The 20,922-nt window shown below is 40.5% G+C and overlaps 3 protein-coding genes across 4 annotated transcripts; 1 reads left to right on the plus strand and 2 right to left on the minus strand.

The window, feature by feature from the left end:
• Nucleotides 1-4,942: 4,942 nt before the first annotated feature.
• LOC118427558 (60S acidic ribosomal protein P1-like) lies at nt 4,943-7,890 on the plus strand. The gene is made up of 3 exons (XM_035837394.1): nt 4,943-5,200; nt 5,882-6,068; nt 7,636-7,890. Exons 1-3 carry the CDS (start codon nt 5,129-5,131, stop codon nt 7,713-7,715), a joined length of 339 nt encoding a protein of 112 aa, XP_035693287.1. The 5' UTR covers nt 4,943-5,128; the 3' UTR covers nt 7,716-7,890.
• On the minus strand, nt 7,713-10,524 carry LOC118427556 (cytochrome b-c1 complex subunit 7-like). Its single transcript, XM_035837393.1, has 2 exons — nt 9,885-10,524; nt 7,713-8,415 (listed from the first exon to the last, which is right to left on the minus strand). Exons 1-2 carry the CDS (start codon nt 10,131-10,133, stop codon nt 8,293-8,295), a joined length of 372 nt encoding a protein of 123 aa, XP_035693286.1. The 5' UTR covers nt 10,134-10,524; the 3' UTR covers nt 7,713-8,292.
• A 400-nt stretch (nt 10,525-10,924) lies between these two features.
• Nucleotides 10,925-16,587, minus strand: LOC118427765 (guanidinobutyrase-like). Of its 2 annotated transcripts, none has more exons than XM_035837692.1 (6): nt 16,331-16,587; nt 15,826-15,951; nt 14,253-14,437; nt 13,484-13,684; nt 12,137-12,376; nt 10,925-11,599 (listed from the first exon to the last, which is right to left on the minus strand). In XM_035837692.1, exons 1-6 carry the CDS (start codon nt 16,521-16,523, stop codon nt 11,495-11,497), a joined length of 1,050 nt encoding a protein of 349 aa, XP_035693585.1. In that variant the 5' UTR covers nt 16,524-16,587; the 3' UTR covers nt 10,925-11,494. The 2 variants fall into 2 exon arrangements, with proteins under 2 accessions (XP_035693585.1, XP_035693584.1); XM_035837691.1 differs by lacking the exon at nt 13,484-13,684 and adding an exon at nt 12,982-13,182 and having other exon boundaries at nt 10,926-11,599.
• Nucleotides 16,588-20,922: the final 4,335 nt, after the last annotated feature.

Consider the following 20,922-nt stretch of genomic DNA (forward strand, 5'->3'; position numbering starts at 1 on the left):
TCGGGCCGGGGCATTAACCCTTTATTAAAGACCTCGCTTCTTTCCGTGCGTGTAGTGTACTTGCTATTTGCCATTAAAAACAACAGAAACCATTTATACTTTGCATCGGGCATGTTTTTAGTCGATACTCTTCTCAGCGACCACCTGTCCAAATCGACCGTTTTTTCCGGTCCCCCGGGTGGACGTCTTGGGCAGGTTTGACTGTACTTCTCTATTCAGCTTATCAACATACAATTTCTGTATATCTATGCAATTACAAGACAATATTAAACATACCAGTGCCTAATATATTCAAGTTTTACATTGTATTCCTTGGGTCACTTTACCTGAAATCTTTTAAGAAACACTGTCAAGAGAAACACTACCTACAAACCCAGCGATTTTTTTCAAGACGTGACCTAAAACACAAAACGTTTTTGTTAGGCCTAATTGACTTATACGATTGTTATTGTAGCTGACCGAGCTTGAACTCAAATCAAAATCTTTCCGAACCATCGTGAATAGGACACGTCTCCAAGACAGGTGCATCGTACATTCTGTATCTGTACCTATATAGCCGGTATAACCGCCCTTCGGCGTAACACACCAGCTTACGACATTAGCCAACGTTTTGACATTTTGATTATTGGCTTGAAAAACAACTTAACAACTTCCTTGTCCAGATGCCAGAAGGGACCCAATTAAAAGTGAGCAACGTCCTGAAGGTTGTTGGCAGGTTAGCTGCAGGCTATCCTGATATTAGTCTCCACTATAATTTGTTCTTCGGACGAAAAAATTGACATTTTTTTCCAGGTTACAATTTCTGTTTCTGTGACTTTGGTATGTTGATTTGATAATATTTACTGGGAACCCCAAAAACTACTGGCGCGATCGTGTGAATGGAAATGTTTGGCAAAAAACGTTACCTTCATTACAAGATCTAAGTGGTTAGGAAGGTTGAACAAATGACTGAAACAGAGAGTATGGTATGCATAACAATAGATTCTTCATTTCTTTCTTTTACATCTTTTTCTTTGGCCTTGGAATTGACCTTGCCATTCCATAGCACTAGTAGACATTTTCCGATATTATTTTTTCCATTGTATGTCATATTTTTGCACATTATTTTCTTTCTTTCACATCTTCTTCTATTACCTTGGAATGGACCTTGCCATTCTATGACATAAGTCATGTTAGTACAAGTTTTCCATTTTTGCATTCTACGGCATTTCCTTGCTCATTTTGCAGTTGCTTTAAATTTGTACGATATACTGTATGGTTTAAAACTTTATCTTCAATTTTTGGAAACGGCAGAAAATAGTGAAAACACGTGGATGTCATCCATATAATCAAATCAACGTGGCCTAATTGACTGATAATACCCCTGTCACATTTGGCGAAAATCGATCGGACGACGATTCTGCGGCAATCGCCCGAGCCTCGCTTATAATAATAACTTTATTGTACAACAATTGTACAAGGTACAAAGTGTGGCTTATATGTGACAGGGACGATTTTCAGGTGAAAAATACGCGCAACCCTCTGTTGATCTTAAATATGACCGATCTTCCATCGATACGCCCGAAGATCGTGGATAATGTGACAGGGGTATAAGCAGCACACTTTGTTGTAGTTGACCGAGCTTGAACTCAAATCAAAGGCTTTCCGAACCATCCTGAATAGGACACGTTGCCGAAAGAGGTGAATTTAAATGTATCGTTCTACATCATCATGAGATAAGTTTTGACATTTGAACTCTTGGCTTGAACGACCGGCTTAACGTTAACGATCTCCCTGTTCAAATGCCAGAAGGGACCCAATTAGAAGCGAGTAGCGACCGCTGGCAAATGTCAACGTCCTTAGGGTTGTTGGCAAGTTAGCTACAGGGTATCCTGGAAAAATGAGATGCATTAAAAAGTAGGGCGACAAAAATACAGGAAACAGTAATTTTACAACCTCGTTAACTCTGGATATGGTGTCCTCCTTTATAAAGAATGTTTATTAAGAATGCTCGTCTATAGGCTTTTATGCATCCGTTTAACTGATAGATATTTGTTGTACATACAAATGTGATACTGCTAATCTATGCCATTCAATGAACTTCCCTTTGTTTGCAATATTATCTGATTCAGTTAACGACAATCTAATCTTATTAGCTATACATTCTCAGTGCTTGCCTGTCTAATTTGGTAACCATCTAGACTTGGATATGCATTCAGTGCCCATATCTACCTACATTTTGACCCTTTTATCATTTTTATGTAAGCTGAGTGAGCGTCATACATAATTTCATCATACAGCAAAGTGACTTGAAAAGGAACCCCCGGGAATCTACAATTGATGAAAAAGCCATGATTTTTGGTTGTTGAATCGAAGATAATCGTTTACGTAAGGACGTAGTTTAGAAGAGCCGAGTTATTGACCTCACCTCACCTCACCTCACCGGTTATTGACGCCTGTTACAAAAGGATTTGTGGGGACGAACCAAATAGAGGGGGGGGGGACAAAAAGGAAACAGAGTAAAAAGAAACTGGAATGCATACTGATTTATAACATTACTCCCGCATTGTCTATATCCTAAAAAGATAGTGCTCTGTTTACTCTTACTCAAATTTACATTTCACTGATTATGTTATTAATATCATAATCATCAGGTGTGATGCAGATGGACCCCCTGTACCAAAATATCAGGTCAAACCTTTTCTGTAAAATGGGTTGAACGAAATCATTTTTTTCAGGCCTTGGCTCCTGTACTATATGGGTGGCATCCGCTGCAGACTCAAAATCTAAGTGCAAGCAGCTCTGTGTCAATTTTTTGTACATGTCCTGTTATGTTTGTTAATAAGGACCACAGGAAGAGTAGCTACAATGTCCTTGTATATTGTTATGCTAATTGTGGATCTGAATAAAGTCAAAGTCAAAGCACCCGAATATCGTCAAATTTAGAGACCACAAAGCTTGTAATAAGCATTAAAATTATAAAACACGGTAACACAGCCAACATATCCTTTATTTCTGCATTCAACGATACAGTAAGTGACACTTGTGTCGACATCAAAATTAGATTAGCATTTCTTTGACAAAGCAAACTAACATTATTAGAGCACATGTCTATTATTGTTTGTATCATGCTGTGAACTGTCAGCTATGTTTAATACATTCGCTGATTGACTGTTTTTGAGAGCTTAAAGATATGAATTTTATGTGTATGTATACATGTATATGTCTATATATATATATATATATATATATATATATATATATATATATATATATATATATCAAAGGAATGAAATACACACTGTCTGGTGTATCAAAGGGGAAATGTATATATATATATATGAGCACTGAACAACTCATCAGAGGGGCAGAGGACAGAGCAAGATGGGCACGGATCACTGCTACTGGATGTCGGGGAGCCCCTACGACCACTGAGGTTACGGGCCGTGAGTGAGTGAGTGATATATATATATGTATATATATATATATATATATATATATATATATATATACAGCTTTCGTTGACTTCTTACATATATATATAAGAAGTCAACGAAGGCTGTCCTTAATGAAACATGCAACAGGTTTTGTGGCTTACACTCACTAGTACTAGTAGTAGTACCTAAGTGCACTTATACCGTCGGCAGCTAAACAAAACTCAAGTCCCCAGGGTAACGTTTAATGCGTGCCAATCGGCAATTACTATATTTATACTACCATAGTTGATAGGCGCCGAATGGTCCGCAGATTATCGACAGGAATCCAAAAACTGCAAAGCAATAGGTGTTTGTTGGTATAGAAGCGTCGCCTTGCGGACAAAATTATCATTACGCGTGGAAAATTTTTTTTTATTTCTTACCAATGATTGCTTACGAAGAGATGCTACTTCCGTTGACCAATAGGAGGACAGTCGGATATTAATTTGATACCTAAATTTTACATTCTAACCTTGTCTATTTATTGCACTAGTCTGCCATTGGTTAGATTTATCCAATCATATCAACGGTAGACTTCGATTCAGCCAATCATGATCAACTGCAAGTTTCCTCTTCCAAATGTCAAAGAAAGATCTGCATTTTGCTTGCTGGTCACTAGGGAGCGCTGTGAAACCGTGAAAAACTCAACTATGGCGTGAAAAAGGCTTCTATGAGACATTTAGTGATTAGAACCTCCATAAATTTTGTTCCTTAAGAGGCACAACTGACGAATTGCGCGGAATCCATTCTATTCTGGCTCTAATTTTCTTCTGTGGTCGCTTCTGCCGAATCCGGAGCTAGAATTTCATACATACTGGTCAGTGTCGCGCTAGTTGGGGTGGGTGGTGGGAAACATCAAATCTTCCGAACTACTAGTATGTTAGATAGCAGTATTGACTATTGTATTGACTTTTATAAGTAAACTTCTAAGAAAACCTGTCTGAACCTGAATGAAATTCAATGAAAAAATGTCAAATCGTAAATGAAATTAAGAAAAACCTCTCTACCAAACAAAGTTTAATTAAATCCAGTTGCACATTATCTCGAGGGTGCATGGATTCTCATTACGAGAACTCAATCATCATCATCATCATCATCGCCACTTGTCAGTTGATTCACCGAGGTACTCTCAAAGCAGAGGTTCGGCTCCGACTGTGTTTTGTGGCCCGCGAGACATACATAAATGAAAAGACATAATAACGCGCATTTCAATAAGGTATGCACAGCTATTCTGTTCTTTTCTAAGTCCGATTGCTTAATTGCCCAACATAAAGTGTGTGGTCCTTAGAATTGCACGAAGGCCACAGCTTCCAACCTCTTTTCTTGGTTAGAAGTCAGCTACCACGTTTCAGAACCATCACTCTCAAGTGCAGTCAATACTTTTCAACGTATCTGATCTCATCTGGAGGCGAGGCATGACTGCGCACTGGTGTCATCTAGCGGAACTTAATAAAACTGCAGGCGACAGCTGCTCTTTATTTCCCAGTGTCCTCCGCGGTTTCCTCCTCTTTACGCCATCTTGCGCAAAGTGTGGTGTTCTCTCACGAGCTAAGGGCGCAATCCGCCGACTCGCACTTAAACCAAGGCCCATCCGTACAAATTCTGTACGCAGTCTTGTTCATTAGAACACAAGGAATATTTCTGTGTCGAAAGTTTGGTTATCCTGACCGAGAATGGCGTCTACATCCGAGCTCGCCTGTGTGTACAGTGCACTCATCCTCCACGACGATGATGTGGCGATTACTGTAAGTTTTCTTTCTCCACAGTTTTCTAACCCGTGAGTGAGGAGTACGTTTAAGTTTTGTTCAGCGCAAGAGACACAATCAATTTTGGGGGGAACACTGGGCAGGGAACGCTTGTCACCGACGAAACACGTGGAATCGGTTCTCTACAAAGGGGAGGGGGGAGCTATAAATTACTAGTAACCACCTAAACGTGTTCTGGTTGTAAGAAGTACCACATGAGCACATTGTCTTTTGTATCTTCTATCCGTCATCGACAGGATATTTCGAAACCGAAATAAAAGTTGTGCTGTAACTCTGTTCTATTCAACTGTACAATGATTTGTTCATTTAAAAGTAAAGCTAAACTTATGGCAGCTTACTATAAAATTAAGGGTGGTCTAAGGACCAGAAGATACCTACCTACATCCAGAAGAAAGGAATGTGAAAAACTCAAAAAGCTGTATCCCCCAACCTCTCTCACAAATACATGTACTCACACAACAGACGAACCTAATGCGTGTAAATTTCCTCTTCACAAACCCAAATTATACCCTCCCCATAAGAGGGAAAGGTCAGGTAAAAGTCTAACCAAATGTAACACAGGCACGTCCTTATGTTATGACAGGTATTAGTACACCTGAAATTAATGAGAATTAATAAAATGTCAAAATGTTGATCGCTGCCATTCCCATTTCTCTTTAGGGTGAGAAGATCGAGACCCTGATCAAGGCCGCCAACGTGGACGTTGAGCCCTTCTGGCCGGGTCTGTTCGCCAAGGCCCTGGAGGGTTCGGACATCGGGGCTCTCCTCTCCGCTGTCGGGTCCGGCGGTGGTGGCGGCGGCGCGGCTGCACCTGCGGCTGGCGGCGCAGCTGATGCACCTGCTGCAGGTCAGGAGATTTAACTGTTTTAGTTCTGCTTGTCAGGACTCGAAATTCATTTTGGGGATTAGGTGCACTGGTGCACCCAGCTTAAAAAATTGGGTGCACCAAAAAAATTTTGGGTGCGCCACTTAAATTGAAGTACAACCAAATGGCAAAACTTAGTTACAAGCTATCGAATTCTTACCAGTACCATGACAGAAATATTATTATCTTTCTAACACTTAGATGTCAAGAATATCTTTACATACATAAACCTAAGAAAATATTTGGGGCCACAGAAAATAATTGGGTGCACAGCTTCAATTTTGGGTGCACCTGGGTGCACATGCACCCAGTATTTCGAGCCCTGGTACTGCTTGTACACTTACCACTAAGGTCCTGTTCCACTAGACAATCTTACTGCAACCTAGATTGGATTTGTGCTTCCCTTGATTTTTTTATTGGAATTAGGGCTGTGTACCTATCCCGCACCTGTACCGTACCTACAGATACAGGTCCGGGCCTAACATCTATGTACCTGTGCCTGTACCTAAACACACTAAAGCACATTTGGACACCACTTTTTGAGACTAAAGATTTAAGTAAATCCCCAATTTTGATTATATTGCAGTTGAAAATTGATAAAACATTATTTTGAGGTTCAAATTTCTAAATCCTCATGCAAAGATGACAATTTTTCGCTAAAAAAGACAGTTGGCTGGCTACATTTACAACTTACAGATAATTGATCAAATTTGTTAAGGTACAGGTAAAGGTCCGGACCTGTACCTAAACCTGTGTACCTGTACCTAAAATTTCTTTAGGTACACAGCTGTAATTAGAATACCATTCAAAATGTAAAATTATGGCTGGCAAGACAACAAAACACAGTTCTTAAGAAGTAAGAAACTGTTATTTCTACAAAATTCATTGAGCGACCCATCAAATGTTAGGTCGCTGCCCTAGGCTAGGGAATTGTATCTTTCATTGTGATCCATACAAATGTGGGATTACATTCTTGACAGCCGAAGAGAAGAAAGAGGAGAAAAAAGAAGAGTCCGATGAAGAATCTGATGAAGACATGGGATTCGGGCTGTTCGACGATTAGACCTAGCCAACTGCCCTTGTCTGAAGGCAAGGTTTGGCGTGGACTTGAACTCCCATAACTCTGGGTGTTTCTTTTCCGCCACTTGCTTGACTTGGTTGTCTGCACACCAAGTCATAAAGCTTCACTGCTTTAACTAACCTTTACAAGGATCCCAGCATATAGCCATTCTATCATTCATGGTGATGGTAGAAAAATCCCCAGAGAAAACTCTAGGAAAAGAGATGCTGTTTCAGCCCTATTCATGCGTTGCCCTCTTGCTGTATGTTGTTTCTTGCTGCTAACTCAGGATGCCATTCTTGTTGCTTACTCCAGATGTCATCCTTGGTATAGTGTGAAATAGACTTGCAGTTCTATGCCTTTTGGTTTGTTATATTTTCAGCTGGACATCCAATTGTCAGTATACACACGGTACATTCACCTGGTGGCTAGTATCACCTTAAGTATTCATAGTAGATCAGAAACTTTATACATCTTTTTCTTTTTCAGCCAAAGAAGAAGAGAAGAAGAAGGAAGAATCTGAGGAAGAAGAGAGTGATGATGACATGGGATTCGGACTCTTCGACTAGATCCATTGCGTCAACATCCATCGATAAATGGAACTACAAAAATATCCATACATGCTTCATACTCCTTTGTGTATCTGACATGTACAGTGTGCCCTGGAATGTTGTTTTATCTCACCAAGGTTTTCCTGCTATTCTGCATACATGAAAAAGTAAAAGCTGTATGAAAACAAGAAAACTGTGTCTGGTGTTGTTCTTGGTCTAGATAAGTAACATGGTCCTAGCATAAATTTTCTGTGCTGCTGAGGTTATGAAAGATTAAGTAATTAGTTATGATATGATGGCCAGTATTATAATTGATGCAAGAGTAGTCTCTAGACCTCAAGTAAAAAAAAAAAATATTGTTGCTGTGGAGACAGTGGAGTTATTTTAGACATGACGAAAAATGATATATCTAACTTGTATTGCCGTGATGGGCCAAGCACTTATTTTTAGTAACGTAAGCAACAAAGATATATCAAAATGAACAATGAAACTTCTTTTAGGCTATCGTTTTAATTCTTTTGTAGATGATGTGAAGATACAAGAAGACAACAAAGACTTTTCTGCACACAAGTCTCAGTTGAAAGTAAAGTAGGTGTCATTTCTCCACACAGAACAGGTTTGGCTTCCTTTTAGCTGACTTCTCTCGCTGCACTTCCTCTAAGTAAGGCTGCAGGTAGGGGTCCTCACTGTACCTTGTCCACTGCTCAGGTGCCAGGACCTGCCAGTTGAAACAAGAAATGCAGTTGGCTGTGAGTGACATTTTTCAATGCACTGATATGGGTAGGGGACTAGGGGTAGACGCTAGATACAAGATAAAGAAGGAGGACAGTTCTTTTTTCTATATACTAAGTTATTTGTTCAAGTATGCTACTTGAAACTAGCAATATACGCATACTAGGCTACTTGAAGGCACTGGTGGCAATTACTGGTATGACTAAATATTGAGTCCATTGTGGATGAGTTGCACAATACATGTGTACTACAAAAATCATTTGATATGACAGAAAATATTCTAAGTTCTATCATAACTTCTGCAAACGATTCTTGGTTCTGTCAAAGCTTTGCTGAGAATTCTTCAAAGTAAATTGAAGAGATAATGTGGCTATCCCAAACCAAGGAGAAGTGACCTTGCTGTATCCAAGCAATGACAAGAAAATCTCTTGGATTTGGAAAGTGACAAGATATCTCTTCCCAATTGCTTCATTATTGTTGATAAAAGTTGTAAATGCTCAAATGAATTTCAAATGGGATGAAAATTCTCATGCCATGTTGTGTCTCTTAGCATGTTGCATAAAAATTTCTCGATTCAGCGGTTTAAAATGGGGGTGGGGGACTAGTTGTGGTCACAATATTAAACATTGCGACCACTACCAGTCTGACAGAGACCTCTTGGGGAAAACATATATGCAAATTTGTGTACTGACCCTTACCCATTGACCTGTAACCAATTTCACCCCCAGAACTGCTTGTAGTGATGAATGAAAAACCTTTTGAAAAACTGACATGCCAGACCTTCAGAATTAGGTAAAGGTCACCACACATGGTATGCACCATTTGGGTGGGTAATGGTGCAGAAAGGTATTTCAATAGACAAACAATTGGAATATATGTTTGTCATTTTTCTGTTCTGTTAATCTAAATGAATTTTAAGCACTTTTTTACGATATCCATTCATGTCAAATTTGTACATGCGGTTTGTATTTAGTCCTCCCTTTAAATGCCCTCCCCCCACCATACATTTTGAAACATATGAACATCAACTATACAGTTATGAATATGCAGAGTATTGGGTGAAGCAAATAATTCAGCCTATTTTGTCATTAGATCAGTGGGGCTTGTCCCTGAAAGTTAAATAGGTAAAGAGATAAGTGTTATTCTGGTATTCTTCTACCATTCAAGGCCTATAATGGTCCAATAAGCCCCCTGGCAAGGAGATATCATATAACACAGGAATACAACAGCTAACCTGTGTTACGTACACTGTAATTTCTCATAGCCAGGAGGCTTATAGGGCCTTGACCATTCCACATTTCAAGACCATATTTCCACAGGAATAGTTTATTTGTAGATACATAAAAGCCAGCAGCTGAATTGTGTATCCGTTACTAACATTCTTAAAGAACCCCATGCAAAATGAGAATTCTGAATGTTAAAATGGCTACCTAATACATACATTAATTTCCTCACCTGTTTCTTCAATAGGAGGTTGACCGCCCTACACACTCTGAGATGGCGCTCCTCGAGCGTACTTCTTGGTAGCCGTTTTAGCGCTTCTCTCGCGTTCTCTCCTTCATACAGCAGGTCATCTTTCTTCAAACCCAGCTGGTTCTGCCCACCAGAGGTGAACCGTGCCTTACTCCTCTCCAACCATGTGTAGTCACTGAGGGTGATAACCTGGTCTTTGTTTCGCATTGCTGGTCTCTTCGTCGTCTCCATTATTCAGTATTTTCGTATATGTTCATAAACATTAAGATCACTTGAAATGTCAGTTTCCGATTCAGCTCCTGTCTGTGCAATTAGAGTTGAAAGTTCATAAAATATTCATGACTGACACACTCTTCAATTCCATAAGTGTGCCAAGAGAACTGTAATTATACATAAAAGTAACAGTTGAGATGCAAACCAAACAATTGGAGCTGTCCAAGTGTAGGAGATACTATGGTACAACCACAGTCTGTGAAATTCCTCTGATGATGGAAGTGCCAGATGGTTTGAGTATGCAACAATTGGTACAGAACACAGGACAATACCTCTTGGCTACCAGCTGGAGGGGTTTTCATTGAGCAGCTCAGTTCACCTCTGACTCTTACCAGGCAGCCTCTATTGTGTGAAGATATAAGGGCGATGCCAACATACTGCTCAGGCCCTACGCCTTCTACTGTGCAATGAAAAATTGTATAATGCGAGATATGAACTCTGATGGATTGTACATTGTGGTGAGAAGTGCTGATAATTCTATGGTAAATGTGGTAGTCTTTCTGAATGCTTTGTTATTGCCATTTATGGAGCACAAAGATTTGTGTAGTAAACAGAGCTCAACAGGGGTCAAGGAAAAATGGGCAATCTTGCCCTTAGGCAAGCAGGGTCTCCTCCATTCAGAACAATGGACGGTTCCACTAGCAGTGGGGAGGGGCATGTATTCTTCTCTACTTCTCTTAAGCTTCCAATATCATTTTCATCACATCCACACAGCCTTTTGAGTTCCTCATATTCTTTTTATTTCTGTAAATATCTCTTGCGTGATACGAGTTTTATACTACTTGTGTATAATGGGTACTTGTGTCAATCTATGACATTAATTACATACTTGTTATATCCTTGACCCTTGCTACTCATAAGTGGGATTGCTATCAATTGTTCCATGGCAGGCTCCTTTCCTATATCTGAAGTTACATTCTAAACTAAACATATTAGGCACTACCCACATTACATAAACTGTAGCAGAATAAGTGACTGTTATATTCCAACTCATCAGTACCCTTGATAGCAGATGAGAGAAATTTCTCTCATGATTTCACTGTCAACCAATCAATTATTGGCCACCCCCAGCACAGTTTTAACAGTCTTAGTACTAAGTACTTCACAAACAATATGTTTTGGAGCAGAAGTGCTTACAACAAAAACATTAATGGGTCTTTTATTATAAAAATTATAACAACCTTTTCCTGTTACCCTTTTTCAGTTACATTTGCTTCCAATGCAAGACTGACACAAGACCGTTTTTTGTCATGTCCATAACATGTGACATTTGACTCATGAGTCATGTAGCATTAAAAAAACAACTACACAGCATCCATTCAGCCACGTCTGTACTGCACCCCAGGCAAGACACACAGCATCTCAAACAACAGGTTCGCTGCAGTCAGGGCGGTGTTACCGGATGGGTCATAGGCTGGAGAGACCTGGGAAAGGCATTCAAATTGTTTTAATAGTCTAAATGAGTAAGTTATATAAGGCCACAGTATGAGTGAATATGCATTATCTTAGGGTAAACAAAAATGGTCTGTATATACCCAATTGTTATAAGCATACAATGCTATGACATTGATCATTATTTTGTTTAGACATGTAAACATGAGGTATGCTGGCATCTGTAATTATCTGTGAGACTCTCACACATAAAACAGGTAAAAGTTACATTTTTTTATACACACTATCAACAGGTGGCACTGTTCACCTGAGCTCTAATCTAATTTACATGTGAAAGCACAGAACAGTATACAACAGCATGTTTTGAATTGAAAAAAAAAAACTTTTTAAACATGTGAGTCAGAATATTTATTGAGTTACCTTATGCTTTCTGAACATCTGTCAATTTCTGTTACTTTCGTGATGCCATATTGTAGAGCCCTCAAGAAGTTCACTTGACAAAGTGTTGAAAGTTAAATGTCAAAATGTCTCAAAGTTTAAATTTGAGGATTTCAGGATTTTTTTCTCACCTCAACCAAGTCCCCTCCCACCAAGTTGAGCCCACGACATCCCCTGATGATTTCTAAGCCCTGATGCGACGTCAGTCCCCCTATCTCCGGGGTTCCCGTCCCTGGCGCGTACGCCGGGTCCAGGGCATCGATGTCAAAGCTCAGATAGACCGGACCATCCCCCATCTGTGCACGTACCTCCTCCATCAGTGGTGCCAGAGACTTGTACCAGATCTCTTCTGCCTGGACCACTCGGAAACCCTGCAAGAGAAAAGTCATATATTCTTTTATTCACCAAGCTGTTGTTTCTCTGCATTTTACTACTCAATGCTATGTTGTTTTATCTCCAACAGATGTCTAAGGATTTTGGTCATTCTTGCTGTTTTACGCCAGTTTTTGAAACTCTCCCTTGGACTAGTTGGAGAGGGCGTTCAAAACTTTAACAAAATATGTGTGACTAGAAAGGAGTATTTTGAGAGATTGGGACATTTTTTTCATATGCATGTTGACAGAGAATACCATAAAACAGACAAGTTGCCATGACATTTCTTAACAAATGAATAATTAAGCTGCTATGACTGAAACTTTTTTTACTCTTACTTCTGTGAGCAATGAGGCAGCACTAAAGCAACTACTGTGAGCTCATCTCACAAGAAGAGGGTTGCTTTTTTTCCACAATACAAAATCAAGTCGCTAAGACAGCCGCCAATCTTGCCATTAAAGTCTTGCCTCACAAATGATGTAAAAAAGCATATTCACAGCTGCAAAGTGCATCTTCATCTTATCCATTGTCATCTTTAAAATCATGAGAATCGTAAGCATACAATCATACAAAAAGTATGCAGATAAGGGTGATTTTTCTATACCTGACTTCTCGACCAATCATAGTCGTAATCAGTGTAGCCTGTTCCACGCAGGCCTATCTGAATCACTCGGTTACAGTCCAGTAGACCTTCGTCCACCGCACGATAGAACGGCGTACCGTGGGCTACCTTCTCGTCGCCCATTTGGTCGTGCGTGTCTGCATGTGCGTCCACATGCACTAAGCCAACTGGCCCATGCTTATCCTGGAATAGAATATATATATATATATATACACTATTGAATATATAGAAACTAGCATGCAGTATTCACCATAGATGATTGTATGATTCTCCCCTGTACATTGATGGAAAAGACATTTCTTTCACAGAATGGTTTTCACAAGTGTTGTTTCAGCATTTTGGACTTCAGATAACTTTTCCTGGCCAAAATTTTGAAGTGTGTTTGACTTTAAATGGCAAACCCATTGACTTTGTACAACTCCAAAAGCAACAGGGGAAAAGTTACAAATCATTCAGGGTGAGGGCTGCATCTTTCCTGATCTACCTGTTGCCTGCTCCACCCATAATCATCACTGGAATACCCCGTGCCTCTCAGCCCTATCTGTAAAACTCGTTGGCAGTCTAGGAGGCCCTCCTCCACCGCCCTGCGGAAGGGCGTCCCGTGGGAGATCTTTTCTCCGAGCTGCTTGTCGCTGGTGTCAGCGTGGGCATCAACATGAACTAAGCCAACAGGACCATACTTCGTCTATAAAAGGCAACACAGCAAGCAAATCATAAGAGCTGATATTTGCTGGCTAATGCAACACTTTCCCACCAAAATATCCATTGGACAAGTTACCACTGTCACAACTACTAGTAAATTATTTAGTCAGATGTACTTTAATAGACTGCTTTTGCTTTTATGGAAAAAGGATGATAAATTAGCCTGGGTACCATCCTATATCTATATACTGGGGCCTTTTTTTAGGGTAGCACCAAGAGGCCACGTCTAGCGAAATAATAGACGTTAAGCGAGGACAACAACAACAACAACAAAGAGTGTAAGAAGCCCTGGTAGAAATCGGATGGTACCCAGGCTATGATAAATGGCATGCAAAGTCTTTTAATCATTGTAAGTTAAAATGTTAGACTTAGAGTCTCCCAGATGTATACGTGCCCATCTCGATTTCTATAGCCCTAGGGTCACACATTTGTGTATTGTAAGCATTACCTATACAACTTTTCTTGCAGCTTTCAAAGATAATTCTTTGTGAAAGAGACTGTAGGCAACATTTTTAAAAGAACTCAAGGCCCCTATTCCAGAAATAACCAACCTTGATTGCTTGTAAGATGGGATAGGTTAGAGTGTGGTCACCCCCCAGAGTAAGAGGCTTGCACCCATTGGCCACGATCTTAGAGTAGGCCTCTCGGATCTTCTTCACAGCATCCTTCAAGTCATACATGTTGATAAAGACGTCTCCGATATCTGCAACTTGGAGGGAGTCAAATGGTGCAGCACCTGCATATAGGTGTAAAGTGAAACATTTTGAGTACGAATAACTTTTTGCTTGTTTTACAAAAGGCCATGAAAATTTGATTAAATGTATGACATCTTCTGTGAGCCCCCAAACTGATACGAGCATGCCAATAAAAAAATCATTTGGCCAAAAAGACTTGTCTTCATTATGAAAAGTAAGTGGTCAGAAATAAGGTTTAACAAATGTTTGAGAGTTTTATACTGAACAATAGATTCTTCATTTTTGTTCTTTTGCATCTTCTTCTTTTGGCCTTGGAATTGACAATGACATTAGTGTATGTAAGTTCCAATATTTTTTTTGCATTTATATAAAAAGTAAACTGCCTTGAGGTGTAACACAACAGTTTTGTACACTACAAGCTGCAACTGGCATCATGGCAGATAGTAGGCTGAAAAGAGAGGAATAAATTGCACTACATGTAATCAAAGTAGGTATCAAGATGACAGTGTTAAAAAAAACATCTGATTCAATGACTTAAAGAAAAATACAGTGTAAGCAGGGCTGCAAAATATTTTGAGAAATCCTGCAGCATGTTTTTTTAAGTCCTGCAGGATATTTTGTGAAATCCCAAGAGGCCACGTCTAGCGAAATAATAGCATTAAACGAGGACAACAACAACAACAAAGTACTTGGATGTTATTACCAAAACCCCACTGCATCTAGCCAAGCAGAGCATTTTCCATTCAAAGGAAGGAAAGCTGCGTAAGAATGGACTACAAGATTTCATCCACTCATAGTCATACCAGAATAAACTTTTCAGTGTGGTGGGGTGTTTTAACATGCTCGAGGTGTGGCACTCCTCAAACACAGGGCCTCAGGTTTTGGATGATAATAGATCCCATCCAAAAGGACGACTGTAGCAGGAGCTACATGTTTCATGTAGATAAGTCAATTTCACCTGAGTCCAGTGAGGAAATTAAGTGTTAAGGCACATTTGAATCATAAATTTTGAATGCACAGGTAACTCTGCCATACATAAGCCTAGAATCATCAAAAAACTGTGCAAGAATGCATTTGCATAAATCCCATTCCTAGAAATTCAAATCCAGGTGCAGAATTTCAAACCTTTTTAAGTCAACAATCCTAACCAGAAAGCCTCCTTGCGACCTATGATTTTGATAACGATAAAACTTTAAACAAAATTGAAAAATAAGTTGACATCCAAAGTCATGTAAAATATGGTTCAACTTGGCTAACGACAACATAACCAGAGTGAAATCTCCTTAAATGATGCTAAATGCTAGTCATGTTTTATCACTTTATAATAATTGGTTTAACACCAATTTGTTTCTTTATACAAGCGATGATAAATGCATGCAAATTTTGTAACCGTACAATACAATATCATAACTGTTAAACATACTAGTACCTGTCCAGTTATTGTATGGTCTGAGCATGACCGACTCTGTACGAATCTGCCTTGGTCCGAATCTGGTTCCTGACCGGTTGGACGTACCAATGTCCAGTGGAATCCCAACAAAGCAGGCGTCCAGACCTGTGTGAGGATGAAAATAAAAACTACGATAATTACCAACACAAAGCTCTGATGACAATACCATTGAATTTGTATACATTTGTAGTTTGCTATCATAAGTGTTTTGTTTTTTTTCATGTACTGGTAAAAAAATAAATGGAATGCCTTCATTTGCAATGTGGGAACAGACACCGCTAGAAGCACACTCTTCTGGGGCGTTGCCAAAAACCGCAAACGGGGTCATGCATGGGGCATTGTCTGTCAACATGTGTGTGGTGATGGGGGGTGGGAGTGGGGTGCTGATATCATTGTAAAAAAAAACACCCCTGTTCCCCACTGACGAAGAACGTGACAATCAGAAAGCTGTACTGCCATATATCTGTACCAGAACGTTATTTACCTTGGGTGTCGTTCTGAACTGGTAAACGCATCATGGAGGCGATACCGCCAGGCCTCGGCAAGTCGTTCCCGCTTGGGGGTACATTAAACTTCTGCTGCAAGGCGCCACTCGTTGACACGGATCTAGAGCCTCCAAGGAAGCCAGAACTTCTTCGAAGTGTCGTCGCAACAGCTCGCACTGCTGCAACAGCCATGATTTTGGTCAGGGTCAGGGTTAGGGTGGTTACAGTCTTCAGTGAATGTCTGACAGCATGGTCAGGGGGCGGGGTTCACCGGGGTTCACCCAGCTGGCGAGCTTGCGCTCAAAGAAAGTTCAAAGGTCACTCTCGCTCCTGAGTGATCAAAATTACTATAAATGGGAAAATGTTCGCGAAGGTTTTATGTTAGCGGTTTAATCAAACTACGTGGTGAATTTATCACGGCGAAACGTTTCGCTAGAGATGTCTCAAGTAGCATCTTGCTTTTGGCCGCAAACTTAACACTATCATGAACACTCATTTTATTTTTCTTCTTAATCTTCTCTACCAGTCTAATAAATTAAATCCCCGCGATAATTTTCTCTTCTACACTATAGCCGGGAAACCTGGTGGATGGGTTAACATACATTCGCATAATTCCACCAGGTGTCATTATGCCACCACCTTAAAAACTTTTTATACAGGCCTTCTCAAGATTCAACACCTAAATATCTGAATTGTATTACATTTAAGAGGTTAACATTAGGTGTTCAAGACAATCTTTTCCCATTCCCATTCAAAATCAAGGGGACTGAAAATAATTTCAGGCTGGCTACAACTCTGCATGTACCCCTTCTAATTACTGTCGCCCCATGAGCGAATTTCGAAGTACATGTAGTTGAAACTGCCCCATAGAAATTTCGCGACTAGTGCATTTTGTAGTGAGAACGTGTTATCTTAAAGACGACAAAGAACTCCTTGGTATTCTGGTGTCTTCGTAGACAAACCTTTTCATAGCGAAGATAGGAGAAAATTTACATAGTTTTTGAAGATGACACTATTGATCACTATTGATTCCAATGACCAGATGGCAGATGTGCAACCTATATCACCTGTGGACAATCTCCGAGCAGATGGAGGGACGGGATAGCCTGGATGCGATCCAATTTATACTCACCCGGGGCCCGCCCTGATTTTTTTCAGGGTGGGTCCTGTAGTAATCGGATGATACCCTGGCTAGGAACGGGAAGTCCTGGCGTTTCACCAATGTGAGGTAATATACCTCATGACCATACGTGACGCTAGCACAACCGGAGATGACGTCTTTGCGGTGGGAACTTCAAGGGAAGCCGCTAGGTGTCGCAGCGATGTGAGCCACACTAGCGACGGCAGTGTCAATAATATACTTTCCAAGCAGAGTTTGATGGGGAAAAATCGTGACCCTTTTCTTATATATGCCGTCTTTTTCTGTCAGCTAACCCCACCAGAAAAAGACGACATATAAATAATAAAAAGGTCACGATTTCCCCCCTTCAACCTCTGCTTGGAGAGTATCAGTAAGCTGGACACTGGGGGGACATACATGAGTTGAGTTTATTGATACCTGGAGCTGCCACACCTTGACTATGATATCAATTTTGTCACCTATCTTAGGTACAAATGAGTGCCTAGCTTTCGATAGAGACATTCTATCGTATGGAACGTAAAGGATTCTTTTTATATTTTGCTTTTGGACAGACGAGGACAATGTGTGTGCACTCAAGTTAGTAACTTATATGAACGGTTCCAAGTACACAGTAATGACAGAAGGTAAAGCTTTTCTCTTACCTCCCCGACCGAATTCAAGTCGAGTACTCATTTTCAAACCTTGGTAAAGTGAGGAAGGTCGTGATAAGTGGCTTTCTAAAGTGCACAACGCCGGGACAGGGGCACGGCGGGTATCGAACTCGGGACTTCTAGATTCTGATCCGAACGCTCTACCAGTTACGTACGTACGCTACACACGACGCCGAACATAAAGTTGTAGGTACATGTACGTCCGGCTTGAGGAGAGACTGAAACGTTAAAGAACCCATCATACATATCGAAACTTAAACCGCGTATTTCAGATCTTACGTTCTTACATTCTGCTAGATCTGCAAAAGTTACATTCACCTGTTTAATGTCAAGCCTTCCACAAATTAGTATTTGCTGAATGAATATCTAATTAAAGCGAACATATAAAGTAAAACAGAACTTCCAGAAGACCTCATTATTGGTAATGCCAATAATGAGATATCACAGTGGAGTAATTTTCTCCTTTTTTTAGTCCGACTTTTGAAAAAAAAACGGGGACACTGGCCAGAACAGGCAATTACATGTACCGCAATTTTAGCCACCTGTGCGTCGGTATGATTGAAGAAGGAAAAAAAAACTTGCGGGCAAGATAGTGTTGTGAAAGGTTGTTTTGGCATTAGCTTCGTCGGCATCTTCCCACAAAGGAAGAACGTTTAGTCACAGAACAGTCAATAACTGTTATCACTTCTGACCAAATGACCGTATGTGTGGTTTAAAACGAAAACAGACATTGTACAGACCTTACCTACAGATGCACTCTCACCGCACTTGTGTCAAGCTTGCGTCACTGCGAGGTTCGTTCACTGCGTCACTGTTTTGCTATTTTCACAGATATTTTTATAATTCAGATATTGCGTCATACGTAAAAGTATGACTTAGAAGACGACAAAATACACAAAAAGTCAGAAAATTCGTTCTCTATCTCTGAGTATCTTCGGAACCCTACAGTGAAGCAAGCGTGACGCTAGTGCAGTGAGAGTGTACCTTTAGCAATTTTCCATCATAGACTAGTTTAATACTGTCGGCCAACGCCTCTTTTTAAAGTCCTCTAAGGATTTCTACCAGGTATTCTTTGGAGTACTTCTCTTCCCTCTATCACCCGGTCGCATCCTAGTCCTCATTGCAGTTTTCAAGCGCCGATTGTTAGGGGTATGATAGGCATGTGCTGGGTGTTGAAAATCTATCTTTCTCTACTGACATAAAATGTAGTCACCTCAACCATGTTAAATCAATGTGACAAAGCCCCTGTCACAAATCAGGAATTGAGCTTGACCGGACGTGTTGGTGAGCTCAAAATGGAAATTTTCGGCGCGGCCAAAGTACGACCGACGTCCTGGAAATTCCAAGGGTTTTGGGCGACTCTTTTATACCCCTGTCACATTATCCACGATCTTCGGGCGTATCGATGGAAGGTCGGCCATGTTTCAGATCGACAGAGGGTTGCGCGTATTTTTCACCTGAAAAACGCCCCTGTCACTTATAAGCCATACTTTGTACCTTGTACAATTCTTACGCAATAAAGTTATTATCATAAGCGAGGCTCGGGCGATTGCCGCAGACTCGTCGTCCGATCGATTTTCGCGCAATGTGACAGGGGTATTAGCAAACCTTCGTGTGATGTCATCTGTGCACCCAAAAGGTAGTAAAGGCATTTACTAAAACTTTCCAGAGAGAAATAGAAAACCGGCGTCCTATTTGTGACGGAGCAGATTTTTAGCGACAAATACGGCCTACGCTCGGGCTGTTTTGAAATCTGGCGATCTCCAGCCGATCTATAAATTTGGCCGGCGTTCGCCGGAATTGTGACGGGGGTATTATACCCCCCTCACATTAGGCGAAAATCGATCGGACGACGAGTCTGCGAGCTCTAAATTACGAGGAGGTATGACTCTGATGCCGACGAAGAAATGGCAGAGTTCCCCCCTTCCCGTCAGGGTCATGCCTCCTCGTAATCTTAGAGCTCGCAGACTCGTCGTCCGATGGATTTTCACCTAATGTTAGGGGGGTATAAAGACACTGGGCAGAGCATGGAATCAAATGTGAGTCATGGTAACCCAAAGTTGATCAGTGTGATTAAAAACAAACATTGGACAGGGCCAGTAATTAATGCGAGTCATTATCCACAAGTTAATCAGTACAAATTTTTTAAAGAAGAGTCTGGTACTGGACAGAACAAGCAATTACTGACATTTAAGTCATAGGTCTGCTTTGGATATGTCCACTCGGAGAAGTTGCATTTGTTTCACCATGAAAAGGTTGGGTAAACAAAAAAGGGCACCGCTGGACACCTGGTTTATATCACGTGGCGTGAGATTTGTAGCTCCATAGGGCCACTCCAGGTAAATTTCATAGATGACATACGCGCGCACTGAATTTCGTCTGATTTTGAAAAAGAAAAAAAGTTCCTCTCCGGAGATGGTCAATATACTTTATCATGAGAATACTGAAAATGGGAAAATATATTGTGTGGTGTCATTGACTGTACTTGTACAAGTGACATAAGTAAGATACCCAAGACTGTAATTGTAGAAGTGAAACTAGCTCGGTAGTTGTAGAAGCGATACGAGTGGGGTAGCTTTTAGACTAAGTGTAGCCGCTAACTCTGTAAGTGGCTAACACACAAGTTGTCTCTTTGTTGACTTCTTAAATAAAGAAATCAAAAGCTGTGATATCGCGTTTCAGGGGAATTATTTTCGACCGTAGACGTAGTCATCCTGTTCATTATTTTCACGCTTTGCGATTTTTAGTCTATAGAGGATGCCATCCACACAATTTCCTTGATGTGGCGGTGTTGCCTAGT

This window comes from Branchiostoma floridae, chromosome 12 (genome assembly GCF_000003815.2).
Source record: "Branchiostoma floridae strain S238N-H82 chromosome 12, Bfl_VNyyK, whole genome shotgun sequence".
Classification (NCBI taxonomy): Eukaryota; Metazoa; Chordata; class Leptocardii; order Amphioxiformes; family Branchiostomatidae; genus Branchiostoma; species Branchiostoma floridae.